At 43.7% G+C, this 15,195-nt stretch overlaps 2 protein-coding genes across 5 annotated transcripts in view; one reads left to right on the forward strand and one right to left on the reverse strand.

Moving 5' to 3' along the window:
- Positions 1-789: 789 nt before the first annotated feature.
- Positions 790-11,878, reverse strand: ALDH6A1 (aldehyde dehydrogenase 6 family member A1). The gene is made up of 12 exons (XM_027880738.1): positions 11,850-11,878; positions 11,592-11,657; positions 9,419-9,493; positions 7,891-8,052; positions 7,460-7,538; positions 6,624-6,926; positions 5,798-5,919; positions 5,378-5,567; positions 4,497-4,678; positions 3,044-3,223; positions 2,744-2,842; positions 790-2,311 (listed from the first exon to the last, which is right to left on the reverse strand). The coding sequence occupies exons 4-12, from the start codon at positions 8,002-8,004 to the stop codon at positions 2,207-2,209; spliced, it is 1,374 nt and encodes a 457-aa protein (XP_027736539.1). The 5' UTR covers positions 8,005-8,052; positions 9,419-9,493; positions 11,592-11,657; positions 11,850-11,878; the 3' UTR covers positions 790-2,206.
- Positions 11,879-12,233: 355 nt separating this feature from the next.
- Positions 12,234-15,195, forward strand: part of LIN52 (lin-52 DREAM MuvB core complex component) — a 40,301-nt gene continuing 37,339 nt past the window's right edge. For all 4 annotated transcript variants that reach the window (XM_027880745.1, XM_027880748.1, XM_027880749.1 and 1 more), the window contains exons 1-5: positions 12,234-12,274; positions 12,346-12,420; positions 12,593-12,630; positions 13,140-13,206; positions 14,219-14,302. In XM_027880745.1, coding sequence (XP_027736546.1) covers positions 12,256-12,274; positions 12,346-12,420; positions 12,593-12,630; positions 13,140-13,206; positions 14,219-14,302 — 283 coding nt within the window. In that variant the 5' untranslated portion in view covers positions 12,234-12,255. The remainder of the gene's footprint in view (positions 12,275-12,345; positions 12,421-12,592; positions 12,631-13,139; positions 13,207-14,218; positions 14,303-15,195) is intronic.

The following is a 15,195-nucleotide window of genomic DNA, read 5'->3' on the forward strand; positions in this document are numbered from 1 at the left end:
AATTAAGGTGTTTTGAAAGTGAATGACTACAGACAATATTAGAAGCTGTTAATTAGTATTCCTTTCCCAGGTGCATGGATGAATGCCAGTGTCTTAATGTGATTTACCTAGACTATTTTACCTTTGCAAAACAGAAAATACTTCTCCCAACCCAATATTCATTTCACATCAGGCCACATTATTAGATTCGTAATTTTCTGCAGTGATCCTTCCACATATTCAGATGTTAACACCATAGACCAAATAAGGCAGGTGTACACATTGCATGAACAACAGCCAGCAACTAGCAACTCATATGCACTTTTCACTTTGGAAGTTAGCTTCTAAGGAAGGCTGTGAATTCTAGATCCCCTGTCTGCTGCACTGCTGTTTCAACTATGTGTTTGAAAATCCATCTGAAATACACTTATTTTCCTCCTTCTTAAAGATCTTATTCTTTCCCAAGCCAGGAGCTTGCAAGACCCTGTACAAAGCACTAGGATTTGGACCAGTGGTTAGAACTCTGTATAAAAGAGTTGCTATAACTTGATGAAGATGTATTTTCAGTTCGTAATAAAGCCATTTACATGAAGCTTAAGAATTTCTATGATTAAATGATGTATATGTGGAAACAGAAACAAGGCATTCCTTGAAATGCTGTGTGAGGAAATTGTTAAAGAGGTCCTTGAAATACTGTAAAAGGAAGACGTATACCTGGGTTACAGGAGTTGCAGATCATCCTCTGCAAATAGGGGAATAAAACCAACATCACACCTCTATAAGGTCTTACCAAGGAACAGTCATATTCTGTAGATATATATTAGCACGTTTTTAATTCGTAATCAAATTGCAAGGTTAGAATTTCCCTCTAGTGTATAGCAGAGGAAAAAAAATGAGATACAAACATTAGTGAATGTACAGCAATTGCACTAATATAGAACCGTCAGTTACAAGGCATCTTTACCAGACGGAAGGATACAAAGTGTTCACATTCAGATTGTTTAATTAGAACAACTAACAGTTGCAATCATTAGAATAATACTTTTTTCCATGGGTGCTTGAATAAGTTCCCTGCAGATACCTCATAGCTGCATCATCTTTCAGGAACTAGGAATAAAAATATAGGTTCTCCAGCTCCAAATGCACAGATTCTTAAAAACAGAGTGTATATACCAAGCCTTACTCTTCTCTAGTAAGGGCAACTTGCAGTCCCAAGAGAACATGACTGTGTTAGAGCAAATGTGACAAGGAGTCAATCAATAAACACAAGAAATACAGCTACAGTGAGGAAAGGAAACCACCAGAACAGACCTGGCTGCTTTGCAATTAAAAGTAGTTGTTCCTACTGACCTGTTTACTTACTTTCCATTCCACCCTGACCCACATGATGCTGTGACACAAAGATACATATACATGGTTATGTTTCTGCTTCCACAGTTTCATGATGTTACAGGATGTGTAGGCTTATATCTGTTAGCACAGTAAAAAGGCACCAAACAACTTCCAGGTATAATGGAATTGCCAGCAAGCTGGAGCACACAAGCCACAGACTCAACAGGAACAGAAGTTTTCAAGCTTCGGTGAAGGTCACTGTACCATACAGAAATTTCTTTCATCCTCAGACATGCAATCAAATATGCTTTCCTGAAAAATCCTTACAAAGCTGTTTCCCAAGTGTTTTGTAAACTGCCCAACAGATGAAAGACTGATGACTTACTGTCTTCATATATGTAAAGTTACTTCCATGAGACACTCAAAGTGGCCCAGTTATGTCACTCAAAATGAGTACTCATCTTTGAGTAAGGTGAACTCAGAATCTTAACATGTAAGATAAAGAGGTAAGTAAAACTGCTACAAGATGTAGCCAGGAGTGAGTCACTAAGGCTAAAGATACTGAAGTGAAAACCAGAGTAATGTTCAAGTTCACAGGGTCTGGAAAGAAACACAAATTAAGACCAATCTTGCTGGCTGCTCTTTCAGTTAGATAAGGTTGTTTAGTCTGTGATAGGTAGTAGGAAAAAAAATTAGTTCAGCTAGCCAAAAAAAGACTAACAGCAACAGAAAACCCAGACCATGAGTTACATGAACCTGCCTCATCTGCACAGAAACAGAGATCCTTGAGAAAAGAGCTTTCTACTGATTCCCAAGTAAATGATGATAGTTAGGACAAAGCTGGAAATTGCAGCAAAGGACAAGGGCACCAGGAGCAGCATCTGCAAAGGCTGATTTATTTTCCCATAGTCGGCATAACGACAGCAGGCTTGGCAATGGTGGCATCTTCCTCTTTCCATTGAGAAATGATGGTTTTCAGCTGTGTATAGAACTGCACTCCCTGCAAGAAAGGAGAGACCCACAGATCAGATGTTTGGCCTTATGAATTCTTCAGGTCTGCACTAGTGGTGTATCAAACAGTTTTTCCTTTATCTACACAGGGCTGAGTTTTCCCCTGTGGGAACAATTCTTGTCAGCCTTTTCTTTTTACCAGTTCCTCAAAGATTCTGGTTCTGTGAGAAAGCTTGCTAGTTCTTGCTCCAATCTCCTAAAAGACAACTTGCATTTTTATAGTACAGGGAAAAGAAAAACATAATCTATAACTGTAACATGCATTATAGTGGCTGTGATCACTGGCTGGTTTTCAGTTTCCTGGTTGAAATGTTTTCAAAGTCTCCTCACTAATGAGGTCTGATGACCACCTCTCCATTTCCATTAATACTATGATTTATCACAATTCAACCCACTAGAATTCTCTCAGTCAGTAACTTACCTGTTTGCCATAGAAATTGGTGTCCCCTCTGAAAGAAGCACGAGAGCCGGTGAAAGAGAACATGGGCAAAGGTACTGGGATTGGAACGTTCACACCCACCTAAACCAAAGGAAAGCCGCCATATTAGTCACAAGAAGTAGCAGATTGCAGAGCACTCTCCAAAAAATCCTGCATTTTGTTTCTTTAAATCTGAGGGCTGGGTACTGATGGCTGAGAGGGCAGTGATTAGTCACTATAGCTGAATGCTTACCCGCTGTAAAATGGTGAGTGCTAAAAGCAACAATCCTAGCTGGAACATACCTGCCCCACATCTACTAAGTGAGAATACTTCCGAGCTGTGGCTCCATTTGTGGTGAAGATTGCAGTTCCGTTTCCATAGGGGTTATTGTTCACCATCTCAATGGCATCATCCAAAGTGTCTGCTTCCAGAACCACTAAGACAGGCCCAAAGATTTCCTCCTTGTAACAAGTCATGTTTGGCTGCCAAGACAAACAGCAGAAAAAACAGCTTGTATAAAGGATATAATAAAAATAACCTGGTAAATAGGATATAATAAACAGACATACTGTTAATGCTCAGGATATTTCTAGGATTACTGATCATACTGCATTGCCACAAGCCATGCTCCAGTCCTTCATGTCTTTTTACCCTTTTCCATGCCCTGTCCTCTATCTAGTCCACTAAAGACAGTACCACTTTTCATCTCCAGAGTGCTTTCTGCTTTTAGTGCCTGCCTAACCTAACTTATAGGTCTCCTCTGACCAAGGCTGAGATTAATTCAGGCTGGGATTAATCAGAATAGTTTACTTCAACTCTCATTGACAATGTGACTAGAACCTGCTGTCCTATTGTTGAACAGTGTTTAAGAAAACTATCACAAAATATCTGTTAGGCTTTTACTTTTGCATACCTAACAATATTTATGGCACATGGCAGGAAATTTAAGTAGTTTAAGACATTCATTGAAAATGAGGGAAGAAAATTCTGAGTCAGATCAGAAGCCTGAATTATACAATAGCATAAAGTCAATAAAATCCTAAGAGTACAAAGTACAATACCAGAATTATCAATATTGGTTTTCTATAATGGAATCACTCACCAAAAGGCCCACAAGGAACTGAATACTTAAATATTAAGGAAACCATACCAGCTAATTGCATAAACATAAAAGAATGAATGGAGGTATGGAAACTCACATGGATGTGTACCAATATCCTACTGATATTTTCCCATGGTATTGTCCATCTGTTGCACACCACGTATTATACTGAGAGGCCAACACAAAGTTTTGAATATATTCAACAAGAAAGAGATTTCATACCTCATCCTATATCATTCTCATGAATATTTCTGCAAATATTTGTTTCTCCAAGTCCTTAAATTGCAAACTGCAGGAATGTGTAACAGAGAACAGAAAATTGCGAGTTTGGCTGTTCATCATATGATAGTACACTATGCTTGATGGACATTTAGTTTAACAGAGTACCAGCTGCCTGTATCTTCTTTTAATTGGCTGCAGTCTGTTCAGTTAATATCATTAACCTAATTCAGAGTATGCTGCACTACTGTGAATTCTTTTATCACCTCCCCAGCAGCATTACAGTGAGTACTTCACTGGCACTGTGTCAGGGAAGGCTGAGCCATTTACAGGTTTTCTACCTGGTAATTATTGATTACTGACTGGTTTGGGTAACCCATTTTTCAGATGACCCTGCAATATACAATATCAAACACTCGTTTTGGTCATCTTACCTTGACTTTGGCAAGGATCGTTGGCCCAACAAAATTGCCATTTTCATAACCCTTCACTTTGACATTACGTCCATCCAGGAGAAGACTGGCCCCTTCTTTTACTCCTTTCTCAATGATATGGCAAACCCGTTCCTTAGCTTGGGGACTGATTAGAGGCCCTAGATCTGCTCCAGGCTGGTCTCCTGTGAAGAGGCAGAGACACCAAACTTTAACTCTGACAGCTTCCTCTTCACAGGCATCAGGGAGATAACTCCACCAGCAGGAAAAATCTGAAAATCCTGATGTTTGTGAGCCACAGAATAAAGATTTGAGATATTGATGAACAGGAGCAATAGCCTGCAGCTCTCATAATCAACAAATAAGAGAAGTCATAAACTTAATTTTAGATCACCAGGAAGTCAAAATTCAATAATAGATTCTTCTCAGAAAGGAAACTTTTGCCCTTCTGCAGGACTTTATTGAATATAAACAAAAGATAATGATCCTAAAACTAATAGCAGTCAATCTTTTCCGAAGTACTTGTTTCCATTTTTTTTTATTGTACACTTACTACAAATTGGAAGGATCTTGAAATGAGGTTGCTATAAAAATGGTAAGTTTGAGTTAAACACGGGATGTAACCTCAAATCTCCAGTTAAAACGAGACTGATCCTGTAAACATTGCATCACAGTCCCACCGGCAAGCTGGATACCTATTCCTAACTCCAAATCTAGGACTGCATTTCCCAATCCAGACAATCTGCTAGCTCCTACCCCTACACATCAAACCTACAGTGCCAATAGCTCCAAGGGTCACACCATGGTATGGCAGACAATCTAACCTAAGAGGCTACAGTTGTACAGAAGTGAAGTACCTTGTAAGAATTTATCACAGTCTGTACCTGCATTTACACGTAGATTTTTGGCTCTGTCCACGAGCTCTGGCAACCATTTCTGAGCTTCTCCCACTAGAATTGCTGTAGATAGGGCCATGCAGCGTTGGCCAGCTGCTCCAAAAGCAGCTCCAACCAGCTGGTTCAAGGTGTTCTCTTTATTGGCATCAGGCATCACCACACCATGATTCTTGGCTCCCTGAAACACAACACACAGAGACTCCCATTACTACCACCCTAGCCCGCTTCTTCTCTAGCCCTCTGGCAATGGCTTCATATAGTAGCCATGAGGCTGGCAAGAAGGGCAGCCCCATCACTTAACTATCAGCAGCAAAGTCAGCTTCTGCTGCTGAGTGGTGTGGTCTGTCAACATTCACAGGAGATAGAGGCAGTCTGTGTGCTGAAGTGTGCCCCATTCAGAGGCATTACCATGTTGGCCTGGACTCTCTTGCCGTTCCGGGATCCTCTCTCATAGATGTACTCGCCAGCCTGATTAGATCCCACAAAGCTGATTGCTCTGATATCCGGATGGTCACAAATGAAATTCACAGCTTCAAACAGGAAATGATACATTATAACTGTGGTGCACAAATGCTTCCCTCTCTTCCCATCCCCAGAATGCTAAATTTATGTATCTTTCTTTTTACCAAAATTCTTGCATTTTTGTTTCCTACATCCGAGTTCCCCCAAAGCCTTTCTATGCACCTCTCAGTCACTAACTTAGCACATGTACTCCTGTCCCTGTCTTCATACTCCTGGCTCCCTGACATCTCTTCATGCTTTGAGCATCCCCCAACATGTCTGAGCAATGCCAAAATGAAATTACTGCTGTCTATTTGTATCATTGTGCCCTGAAACTACTGGTGTGCTGTAAAAAAATAACATGTTAGGAGCCAGAATACTGGCATCCACTGCATATTTAGTGAGGCATTTAATTCTTGTTTAGGCTGCCTTGGGAAATCAAGATGATTTATCTACTTATTTCAGCTGAGGCTTAGGTTGCTAAATAGAAGTTGAGCACTTACATGCCTTGGGAGCTCTGACACCCAATCCCAAAATGTTGTCCACCATATCTCCTAGAAGATCTGGTTCAAGGTGGCAGAGAATCTCCCTCTCACATCCATCAATAGAACTGAAGCATCTGTCCAAACCATCTAACAGCAGCAGTCTCAGATTCTCCAACTGGTACCTTCCACTGAGCATACACCACAACACTCATACACTCCAGCCATCTCCAAAGGAGGGCCATTATTACCTTCATGTTGTCCATGGATAATATTCAGGGTTCCATCGGGGGCACCAGCATCCTGAAAGAGCTTGGCAAGGAACATGAGTGCTCCTGGTACACGCTCAGATGGTTTCATCAAGAAGGTGTTCCCACAAACCATAGCCATGGGGAACATCCAAAGGGGAATCATGGCTGGGAAATTGAACGGTGCGATTCCAGCACACACACCCAGAGGCAGACGGTAGGTGTAAGTGTCCATGTCTTTAGTGATGGAGGGCATGGTCTCTCCAAGTATGAGGGATGTCACACTGCAAGCATGTTCAACCACCTCTGCAGCAGAAAGGGCAATATGCTGCTGGATGATCTGTTAGCGGTCCCCAAACCCCTTTTTCACCACTGCCTTGACCCACCTCTTCCTTCCACCTTCTTCTCCCGCAACTTATACCTCATTGTGCTTCAGAAAATCCCTTTGATCTGCCAAGCTCTGTGAGCAAATTATGAATGGATTCTCTCTAGAGCACATTGTATGCCATTGTGATAGGAGCACAGACACAACAGCCCCAGTACGTGATGCACAGGTACAATATTATTGTTCCACCTGGGACAAGCAAGGAGCTTTTATCCCTTTTTAGTAATTTGTGGTCACTCCTAGAAAAAGTAAGGCTCTAGCAACTTGGAAGCGACTCAGTCTGTCTAAGGAAACTTCTCAGCTTAGAGCTACAATTGCCCCTTTTCTTTCAATAGGAGAGCTATAAAGGGAGCAACATGTACAGATTTCCAGAGCAACCAGTTACTCAGGTGATCTCATCCCTTCCTATGGGTTCTCAAAGCCCCTATTTTAATAGGAGGAGCCAGCTGCTTACGAAGGCCTCGGAACACATCTCCCTCAGCATCAGCCAGGGTCTTCCCTTGCTCAAAGGTGATGAGTTTGGAAATTTCTTTCTGAAAATGGAAAACACAAAGTTTATGAAGGTTAGAAAAGTGCCCACCCATGAAATAGAGTGCAGGGATAAGACAGTTTAACAGACAGTTGAACCTCACAATGAGCAGACTGAGCAGAACATAGAGAAGCCTATACTGACTGATTTGCTCCTTGTGGACAAGAAGCCAACAACCCAAGTCCCTGTTTGACAGGAAGTGTTTTGCTGCACCTCTCGACAGTGTCTCAGCTGGTTCCTCAATCATGGCAATGCCTCATCAAGAACTCTGTAAACCCCAAGTCTCTCAATTTAATTCCTAAAGTCAGCTGCAATGCATTCAGCCACAGCCATCACACACAGCCATGGTGTCTCACCAGATTGTCTTTGATCAGTTGTTGATAACGCAGAAAGATTTGCTGACGGCTCAAAACAGATGTTTCTGACCAGTTCCAAAAAGCCTTTTTGCAAGAAGCCACAGCTGCTTCCATCTCACTTGCTGTGGCTTTTGGTACTCGGCCAACCACTTCATTTGTGGCCTGAAAGAAAAACCAAATTGCATCAAAACTGAACTTTTCCCATCTGTCACTGCCAACCATTCACCGGTCATTTCCCAGCACACACCTAGCATCCTTTTTCTAGAAGGAGCTGTACTTCTGATGGGAGAGCACAAAAGAGGCTCCTTCCTTGGTGCACACAAAAGACTTGGGCTACAAACGGAGTAGTTCTGAAAACCTGCATCTCAAATTAGGCACCCAGAAACTGCAAATGCAGTGTTCATTTCCAAGCTGGAAGTGACTTGTCTACATTGAAGCTTCTAGAAAGTATTACTTTAAGGCAAAAATTTTTGTGAACTGTGGCTGTGGTCCTAACCCTCAGTATCATCTTCACTCATTTGCTGTGTTTCTTGCACATTTAATGAGGGGGAAAAGCAGTACATAACTGTGCACTTGGCATTGATGTTAGTTTACCTATACCCCTCAGCCAAAGTAATATTTTTACAAGCAACCTTAGTTCTACAGTATTTTAACTTTAAAAGCTTGGTTGGTAGTTTAACCTCTATCTAATGTTCTCTTAAAAAATAAATCTGCTTTGACATGACGAAAACTTCAAGTATATCACTAAGAGAGAAACTACTCAAAATAAGAGAAAGAAAATTAAATAAGAACATTGGTTGCCACATAGAGACTGAATGAGATACGTGAACATGGCTTGCTGCTCTGATCACTTCCACAAAGCAAATCAAAATAGAGCTTTACTGAGGAAAAATTTAGGAACTGCTGTCCAAATGCTTACTAGAAGGGTCAGAAAGGTCAGAATTCTGAGTGCAACCTCATTTCCATTTGTCTTTGGTGTAGTACTTAGACAAGTACAAGTGCTACTAGTCTAAGATTATTTTGCACTGCATCGCATCCAACTTCTAAATTCTCTGTGATTACTGTGGCTCAGAGGTGGAAGCTCTCTGAAAGGAGAGGAGCTTCAGTTATCAGGATTTTTCACCTTGGTCTGAGAGTGATATCAGTCTCTATCACAACTTCACATTCAGTTAGCATCAAATTACTCCCAGTTGATTCCACATACAGGGTGAAAGACACCCTTCAAAGATTTGACATATTGATCACAGAGCCTTTCTATGAGAAATGAAAATATGCAAGCAGAGTTTAAACTTCCTTTCTGGAGATCAGGATCTTCCTACATTAGGGAGGTAAAGGAGGCAGTAACTTTTCTGAGACTGACATTTCATGTGAAAAGGAAACTGAGAAGCAATAATCCATCTTAACCTCCAAGCCTAAATCTTTCTGAAGAAATATATGTACTTTCCCCTTTTGCTACGTCCTTGAAGAGAGGCACAGATCTTTGTTGCCCAGTGCTCACTATTATAGAGGCTGAGACCATTTCACTTACCGGGTTGTGGATATCAATCCATTCAGTAGTTTTGGACTCAATAAACTTCCCATCAATGAAGAGTTTGGTTGTTGGCTGTGGAGGACAAAACACTGGACAGTGAGTTATTTTTGTCTCAAGGTATCTATGTACCACTATTGCATGCAAGCCTTCATCATTTACTGCTCTGCAAACCACTAGAGTCCAGATCCAGTCTTTACAGCAAGACCCAGCTAACTGCTCTCTGATTCATTTTTCTCTCACTTTACACCAAAACAGCCAAAATTCTTTCTAAATGCAGTTATAGAAAAAATACATCACTGTGGAATTATTTCAATCTACTTAATTGGAAACCAAAAAACTGCAAGTCATAAATGTTCAGAAGAAACAGTTAATAATTCACCTTATGAGAATTCCATGAACCCAGTGCACACTGTACTGTGTGCTTTCTTCCCATCAAGCCACTAAGTAGGTTCATCTTTCCAGTCTATAGCTATAAGCATAAATTTGGACTTTTCCTGCTCCCCACATGGTTCTGCAACTAAGAGCAAGAAACTGGCCTCTGTGGAGTTCACAATGACTGTCTGGGCAGGCAGCAGAGGAAACAGAACCTTCCAACTCAGATGCAAAGCAGGCAAAAGAAAAGTTCACATAAACATAGAGCAGAAGGGAAAGCAGTCATAGAAGCTGTAATTAGCACTAGATAGGCAACAAAACTGTATCATGCAGGAAAACAGATTAGGACTGTATAAATTAATAAACTAGAAACCAGGAGTTGATATTGGGAGATAAGGAGAGAACTAGGAGAAAGCAAGAACCTGTTAATCATGACACAAACTGTGGCTTGGGGAGAATAGATAAGAGGAAGGGGAAATGGGTCTGACACACGAAGAACAGAAATGGGACAGAAGTGGGATATGAATGTAAATATATCAGGAAACTGAAAAAATTAGGATGTGGAATTATGAGAGGGAGATAAGGACTGGGACGCTATCCAGTGTATAATGAAGGGAAAGAGATCAGAGGAAGAATCATGAATATGGGTGTTGTTTGGAAAATAACAATAAGTGAAAAGTGGATGAAAACGAAAAAGAAAGTGAACAGCAATGAGAGGACACAAACTGAGAAAGACTGGAGACAAGAAAGCTAGGATGAGAAGAGTAAAATAAGTCTGTTAATGGATAAGCAAGACCTAGTGATTTGGAAGGCAAAACTAGGAGAGAATTAAAAATAAAAAGTTGCAGATAATTATGTAGCTGGAATCACACTTGGGGAAGAGAGGTAGAAATCTGTATCTATGAAACACAAAGTCCTCTAGAACCTGGAAGGAAGCACAGGAAATCTGAGCCTCTTGACTGAATTTCCTGACTCAGAGAAGGTGCTGGTTTAGTGCTGGTCTGAAGAATGACAAACTCCTATTGCTATCAATCACAGTAGCCCAAGTGCTGAGTATCTGCAATAGAGCTACAAGCTCCTCTACTACATGACCACATGGGCTTCAGTGCAATGGAATTTATGTTCTTTTCAAATAGCTTAATACACATTAAATGAAAAGATTGCACATACAACGAAAAAATATTTTAATCAAACCAAGAAATGCTGAATTAATATTGACTGCACTTCTTCCATAAGATCTCCACCTTTTCTTCATGTAAAGAATGCGCCTGCTGTGGGAACATGGACGGCAGCAATGCAGACTATTTGTGGAATCATGGTTTAGATGATTAGAGTTTGGACAGTGTGCAGCCACGGACAGCGGAACTAAAATGGCACTATAACAACTAAAGCTGTTCGATACTGCCCGAAGGAAATCAGATCCTCTCTCTGCCGCAAACATATGCCATGAGGCCAAGCAACCAGGAGTAACGGGAGGTGACTCCCTAAGCGGCCGCACCGCGACCCGCGGCGGGAGCTGCCCGGCGGGCACCGCTCAGCTCCCAAGTCCGCTCATGGAACTTTTTTCCGTCCCTCCCGTCGAGCGCGGGGCAGTTCCGACGCTGGTTCCAGAAATACCCACCCAGAGCCACCGGGCGGGGATGGCTGGAGAGCTGCGCCGAGCCGAGCTGACCCGAGCCGGCAGGAACGGCCTCAGCAGGGCAGACCCGAGCGAAGTGTCCGCCGGGAGCGGCTAAGCCCGGGGCTCTCCCGCGCCTCCCTCTCCCCGCCAGCCCCGACCCGCGGGACGGGCACTCACCACCGAGGAGGAGGAGAAGGAAGCAGCGACTGCGCTCGTCCAGGGGGCACCGGCTCTCCGTGGCAGCTGGACAGGAGGGGAAGCACAGACCATCTCAGGGCTCCCGTGCGTCCGACACGACCCGCCCCCCGCCCCCCATCGGCCACTCCCCGCCCGGGACTGCCTCACCCACGGGGTCCCAGGGCCAGGTGAGCCGCGACCCCCCTGCGCCCCACGAACCGCGGGAGCCACTGCGGGCCCCGGGGGCGGTCGTCTCACCCTGAGAACCACTCGGTGCCGCCCGCCCCAGGCTCCCCTCGCCGCCGCCGCCGCCGCCGCCATCCCGGCCACGGTCGCTGCTCCGCAGCCCCCGACGGCGCCCCCCACCCCGCCCCGCCCTGCCGAGCCCGAGGCCCCGCCTCCCCGGGGCCCGCAGCCAATCCCCGCCAGCAGGGCCTCCGGGCACGCCCCCCGAGCCCCCCGCCCCCCGTGCCGGGCCGCGGATTGGTGGAGGCGGCCGAGCCGCCCCTGAGCGGCCCGGGCCGGGCCGGCAGCGCCGCCCCGCGGCCGCGGGGAGAGCGGCACGTGGGGCCGGGGAGGGGCTGTTTTTGCTCTTCAGCGCGGGACCGGCCGCGAGGGCGATGTGTCACGTGATCGGCGGCGGGAGTCACGCGGCGCGGGCGCGATGGCGGCCCCCGCGGACGGTGAGGCGGGAGGGCTCCGGCGCTGCCCCCGCGCCGCTCCCGCCCGGCGCTCACCTCCTCTTCTCTTGCAGGCACCGACCTGGAGGCCTCGCTGCTCAGCTTCGAGAAGCTGGACCGCGCCTCCCCGGACCTGTGGCCTGAGCAGCGTAAGTCTGGCGGGCCCGAGTCTGCCGGCTCGGGGCGGGGTGGGCACAGCTCGGCCCGGCCCGACCCGGGGCTTCCTGGGGCAGCTGCTTGGGCCGGGCAGGGGCCGGGCGGCGTTGCGGTGTTCCCCGCAGAGGCGCTTACCCCCCGCCATTCTCTACTTTCTCTTCATAGTGCCCGGCGTTGCCGAGTTCGCCGCCTCCTTCAAAAGCGTGAGTGAGCGCCTTTCGCTTTACCCCCTTCCGTGTGGGGATAGATCTGCAGGTTCTCTTTGCGGGCTTTACGCCCTCGTTATGTAAACCATATCTCAGTTATAACTCCAGTAAATGCTAGAATAAGCCTCTTGTTTTTAACTCCAGTAAATGCTAGAATAAGCCTCTTGTTTTTAATGTATCTTTTATATACATATATCTTTTTTTATACCTTGTGCAGCTTACTGTGAATGAGAATAGCACTTTGGAAGAAGGAAAAGTTTAAACTTTAGAAAATCCTAATGTTCATACTGACTTTGGTTTGTGGATGCCAGTTTGCCAGTTTTGACTCTAAAATGTCCAGGAAAATCTAGAAAACAATGTGAAGCATAAAAATATTTCTACAGAACCTATGGAATTTTCATGTTTTTGCTCTTGGTGTAAGTAGTTTTCAATACAAGATCAGACTTTTTTGTATAATTCTAAAAATGTGCTTGTCTGAATGTGAATTTTTGTTGTTTCTTAAACAGCCCATTACAAGTTCTCCTCCCAAGTGGATGGCTGAATTAGAAAATGATGATATTGATATGTTGAAGGGTGAGTATGGACATTGTGAGCAGGAAGTGAGGTTGCCAAAGCGGATGGAAATTCAGTACTTAAGAGGCTTAAAATGCTTGTTCTTTAAAGTGTTTTGGAGGTGGCCCCATGGCCTCAGATCTCTAGCAATCACAACTGCAGAATCTCCAGTTTAAGAGTCTCTATCTTGTTAATGATACATATTTGTCATTAAACCCGTTATTTCCCAGAGAATGTCCAGATGTCAGTTTCAGGCTGATTTTTCAAAACAAGCAGTGTAATGTCACATTTATTTCTGGTACCTCACTTAGCTGTTTTTATTGCTCCATAAGTATAGAGTCTCCTTATTTTGAGAAGTGGCGTGAATTTTTTGGAGGGGCTCAGCTGATCACTTGGTGAATAGCTTAGACTTGTTGATTGACTTGTTCAGAGATGTATTACATGTGTGTCTTCCCTTAGAGATCCTACAGCTGTAATGGAATGGTGAGGCTATATGGCAAGTTACAGATTTGTGTTAGCTAGATTTGTGCAGCTGCATGTAGATTTGCTGCATGTTGCAGCTGTTAGTTAGCAGTAAACATCCTTGAGCATGCTCTGCCTCTCGTGAATTCCAGGTGGTGGCATGTGATCATGTTACAGTGACGTGTCACTGTTACACAGTGAAAGTGAGATGAATTAGCTTTGACTTGCTGGAAGAAATGTGCTTAAACTCACATTATTGATGTAAAATAAGTCTGTTTCCTTGCATACTTTTTTGTGCCTTGTTCATATAGCAGTGTGAACTTACAGAAACTTCCAAAATAGGGGTCGAGTTGTTCTTTGCAATAGTGGAAGATTAGAGCATGAACCAGAGCCTTTCTCACTATGTTAAAATTAGAGGTGGAGTCATCTTGAATTTGGAACATCTGCTGTTCACTGGAAATAGATCTTGTCAAAAGTATGGCTTGAAAGTACTCTGTGAAGTAGTAAACACATGAACTGTCACTAGAAGGCTATAGACAGCATTAAAATGTACACTTTTCTCTTTTCTTAGAGTTGGGGAGCCTCACTACAGCTAACCTGATGGAAAAAGTTCGTGGCCTGCAGAACCTGGCTTATCAGCTGGGACTAGATGAATGTAAGTGCTGTACACAGATGTTACTGACTGCGTCGCAAATCTTCCCACTGAAGCATGTGCTTGTGGTACAGTTTTAGCTGGAAAAGTGTTTTGGCAAGTCTGGGAAGTGTCTGACAGTCACAGTTAGTGAACTGAAGCAGAATGAGAAAGTGAACTTACATCTTCAACTTGTAGCCTACCTACATGGGGGAATCAGCAGAAATATCACGTGGTTGTATGTCACTCTGGTGTTATGTAGTGGCACATAGACTTCTGTTCCTGACTTATTGTTGCTTTACATGAGTCAGATCACTTCCCTTGATTTCCCACTCAGATTCTAAAGCTATTCCTCAGAATACTTGTGGCAGTACTTCTCTCAAACTTCATGCACTGCCTCTACAGTGAAGCTTTCACTTGTGTGTAGGATTCTCCTATCACTTTGTGTTCATGCTCTTTTCTGCTTCTATAACTGATTTGTTTTTTCTTTTTACACTCAATCGTGGCAGGAGGTGATGTCATTGAGTATTAACAGTGACCTTTATCCCACTTAAAAAACAACCACTTTTTATTGGGCTTTTTTGAAGAAAGAGCTGCTTTCATCATTACATTTAGCACTCTGTCATTAACAGGTTGACCCAGCCTTGAGAATTTCAAGAGTATTGTGGGGTTGTTTAATGCTACCTGTACATACTGACATATTTACTTTTTTCTATTCAATTTTGGTCTAACACAGACCTTTGTTATAGTTAATCTTGGGCTACACAAAGCACAGAAGTTTTAAAAGTCTTTCACCTTCCCTTCAGTGGTTTACAGAAAGTAGAAATAAGCCTTTAGAATTTTTCTGACTGCAAACCTAGAAGAGCCTAATGCTTTCTTATTCACAAATCATTAAGCCTGTTTTTTAACTTAATTCT

This window comes from Empidonax traillii, unplaced genomic scaffold (genome assembly GCF_003031625.1).
Source record: "Empidonax traillii isolate 1590-97213 ecotype Southwest subspecies unplaced genomic scaffold, ASM303162v1 scaffold74:size2480735, whole genome shotgun sequence".
Classification (NCBI taxonomy): domain Eukaryota; kingdom Metazoa; phylum Chordata; class Aves; order Passeriformes; family Tyrannidae; genus Empidonax; species Empidonax traillii.

Excerpts from the sequence above, each read along its gene's own strand:
- ALDH6A1 (XM_027880738.1), bottom strand. The coding sequence starts at position 8,004 with ATGGAAGCAGCTGTGGCTTCTTGCAAAAAGGCTTTTTGGAACTGGTCA. Across the intron at positions 3,224-4,496 it reads CGATCCTTGCCAAAGTCAAG|CCAAACATGACTTGTTACAA; the intron begins GTAAGATGACCA and ends TTGTCTTGGCAG. Across the intron at positions 2,312-2,743 it reads CCAATTTCTATGGCAAACAG|GGAGTGCAGTTCTATACACA; the intron begins GTAAGTTACTGA and ends CCTTTCTTGCAG.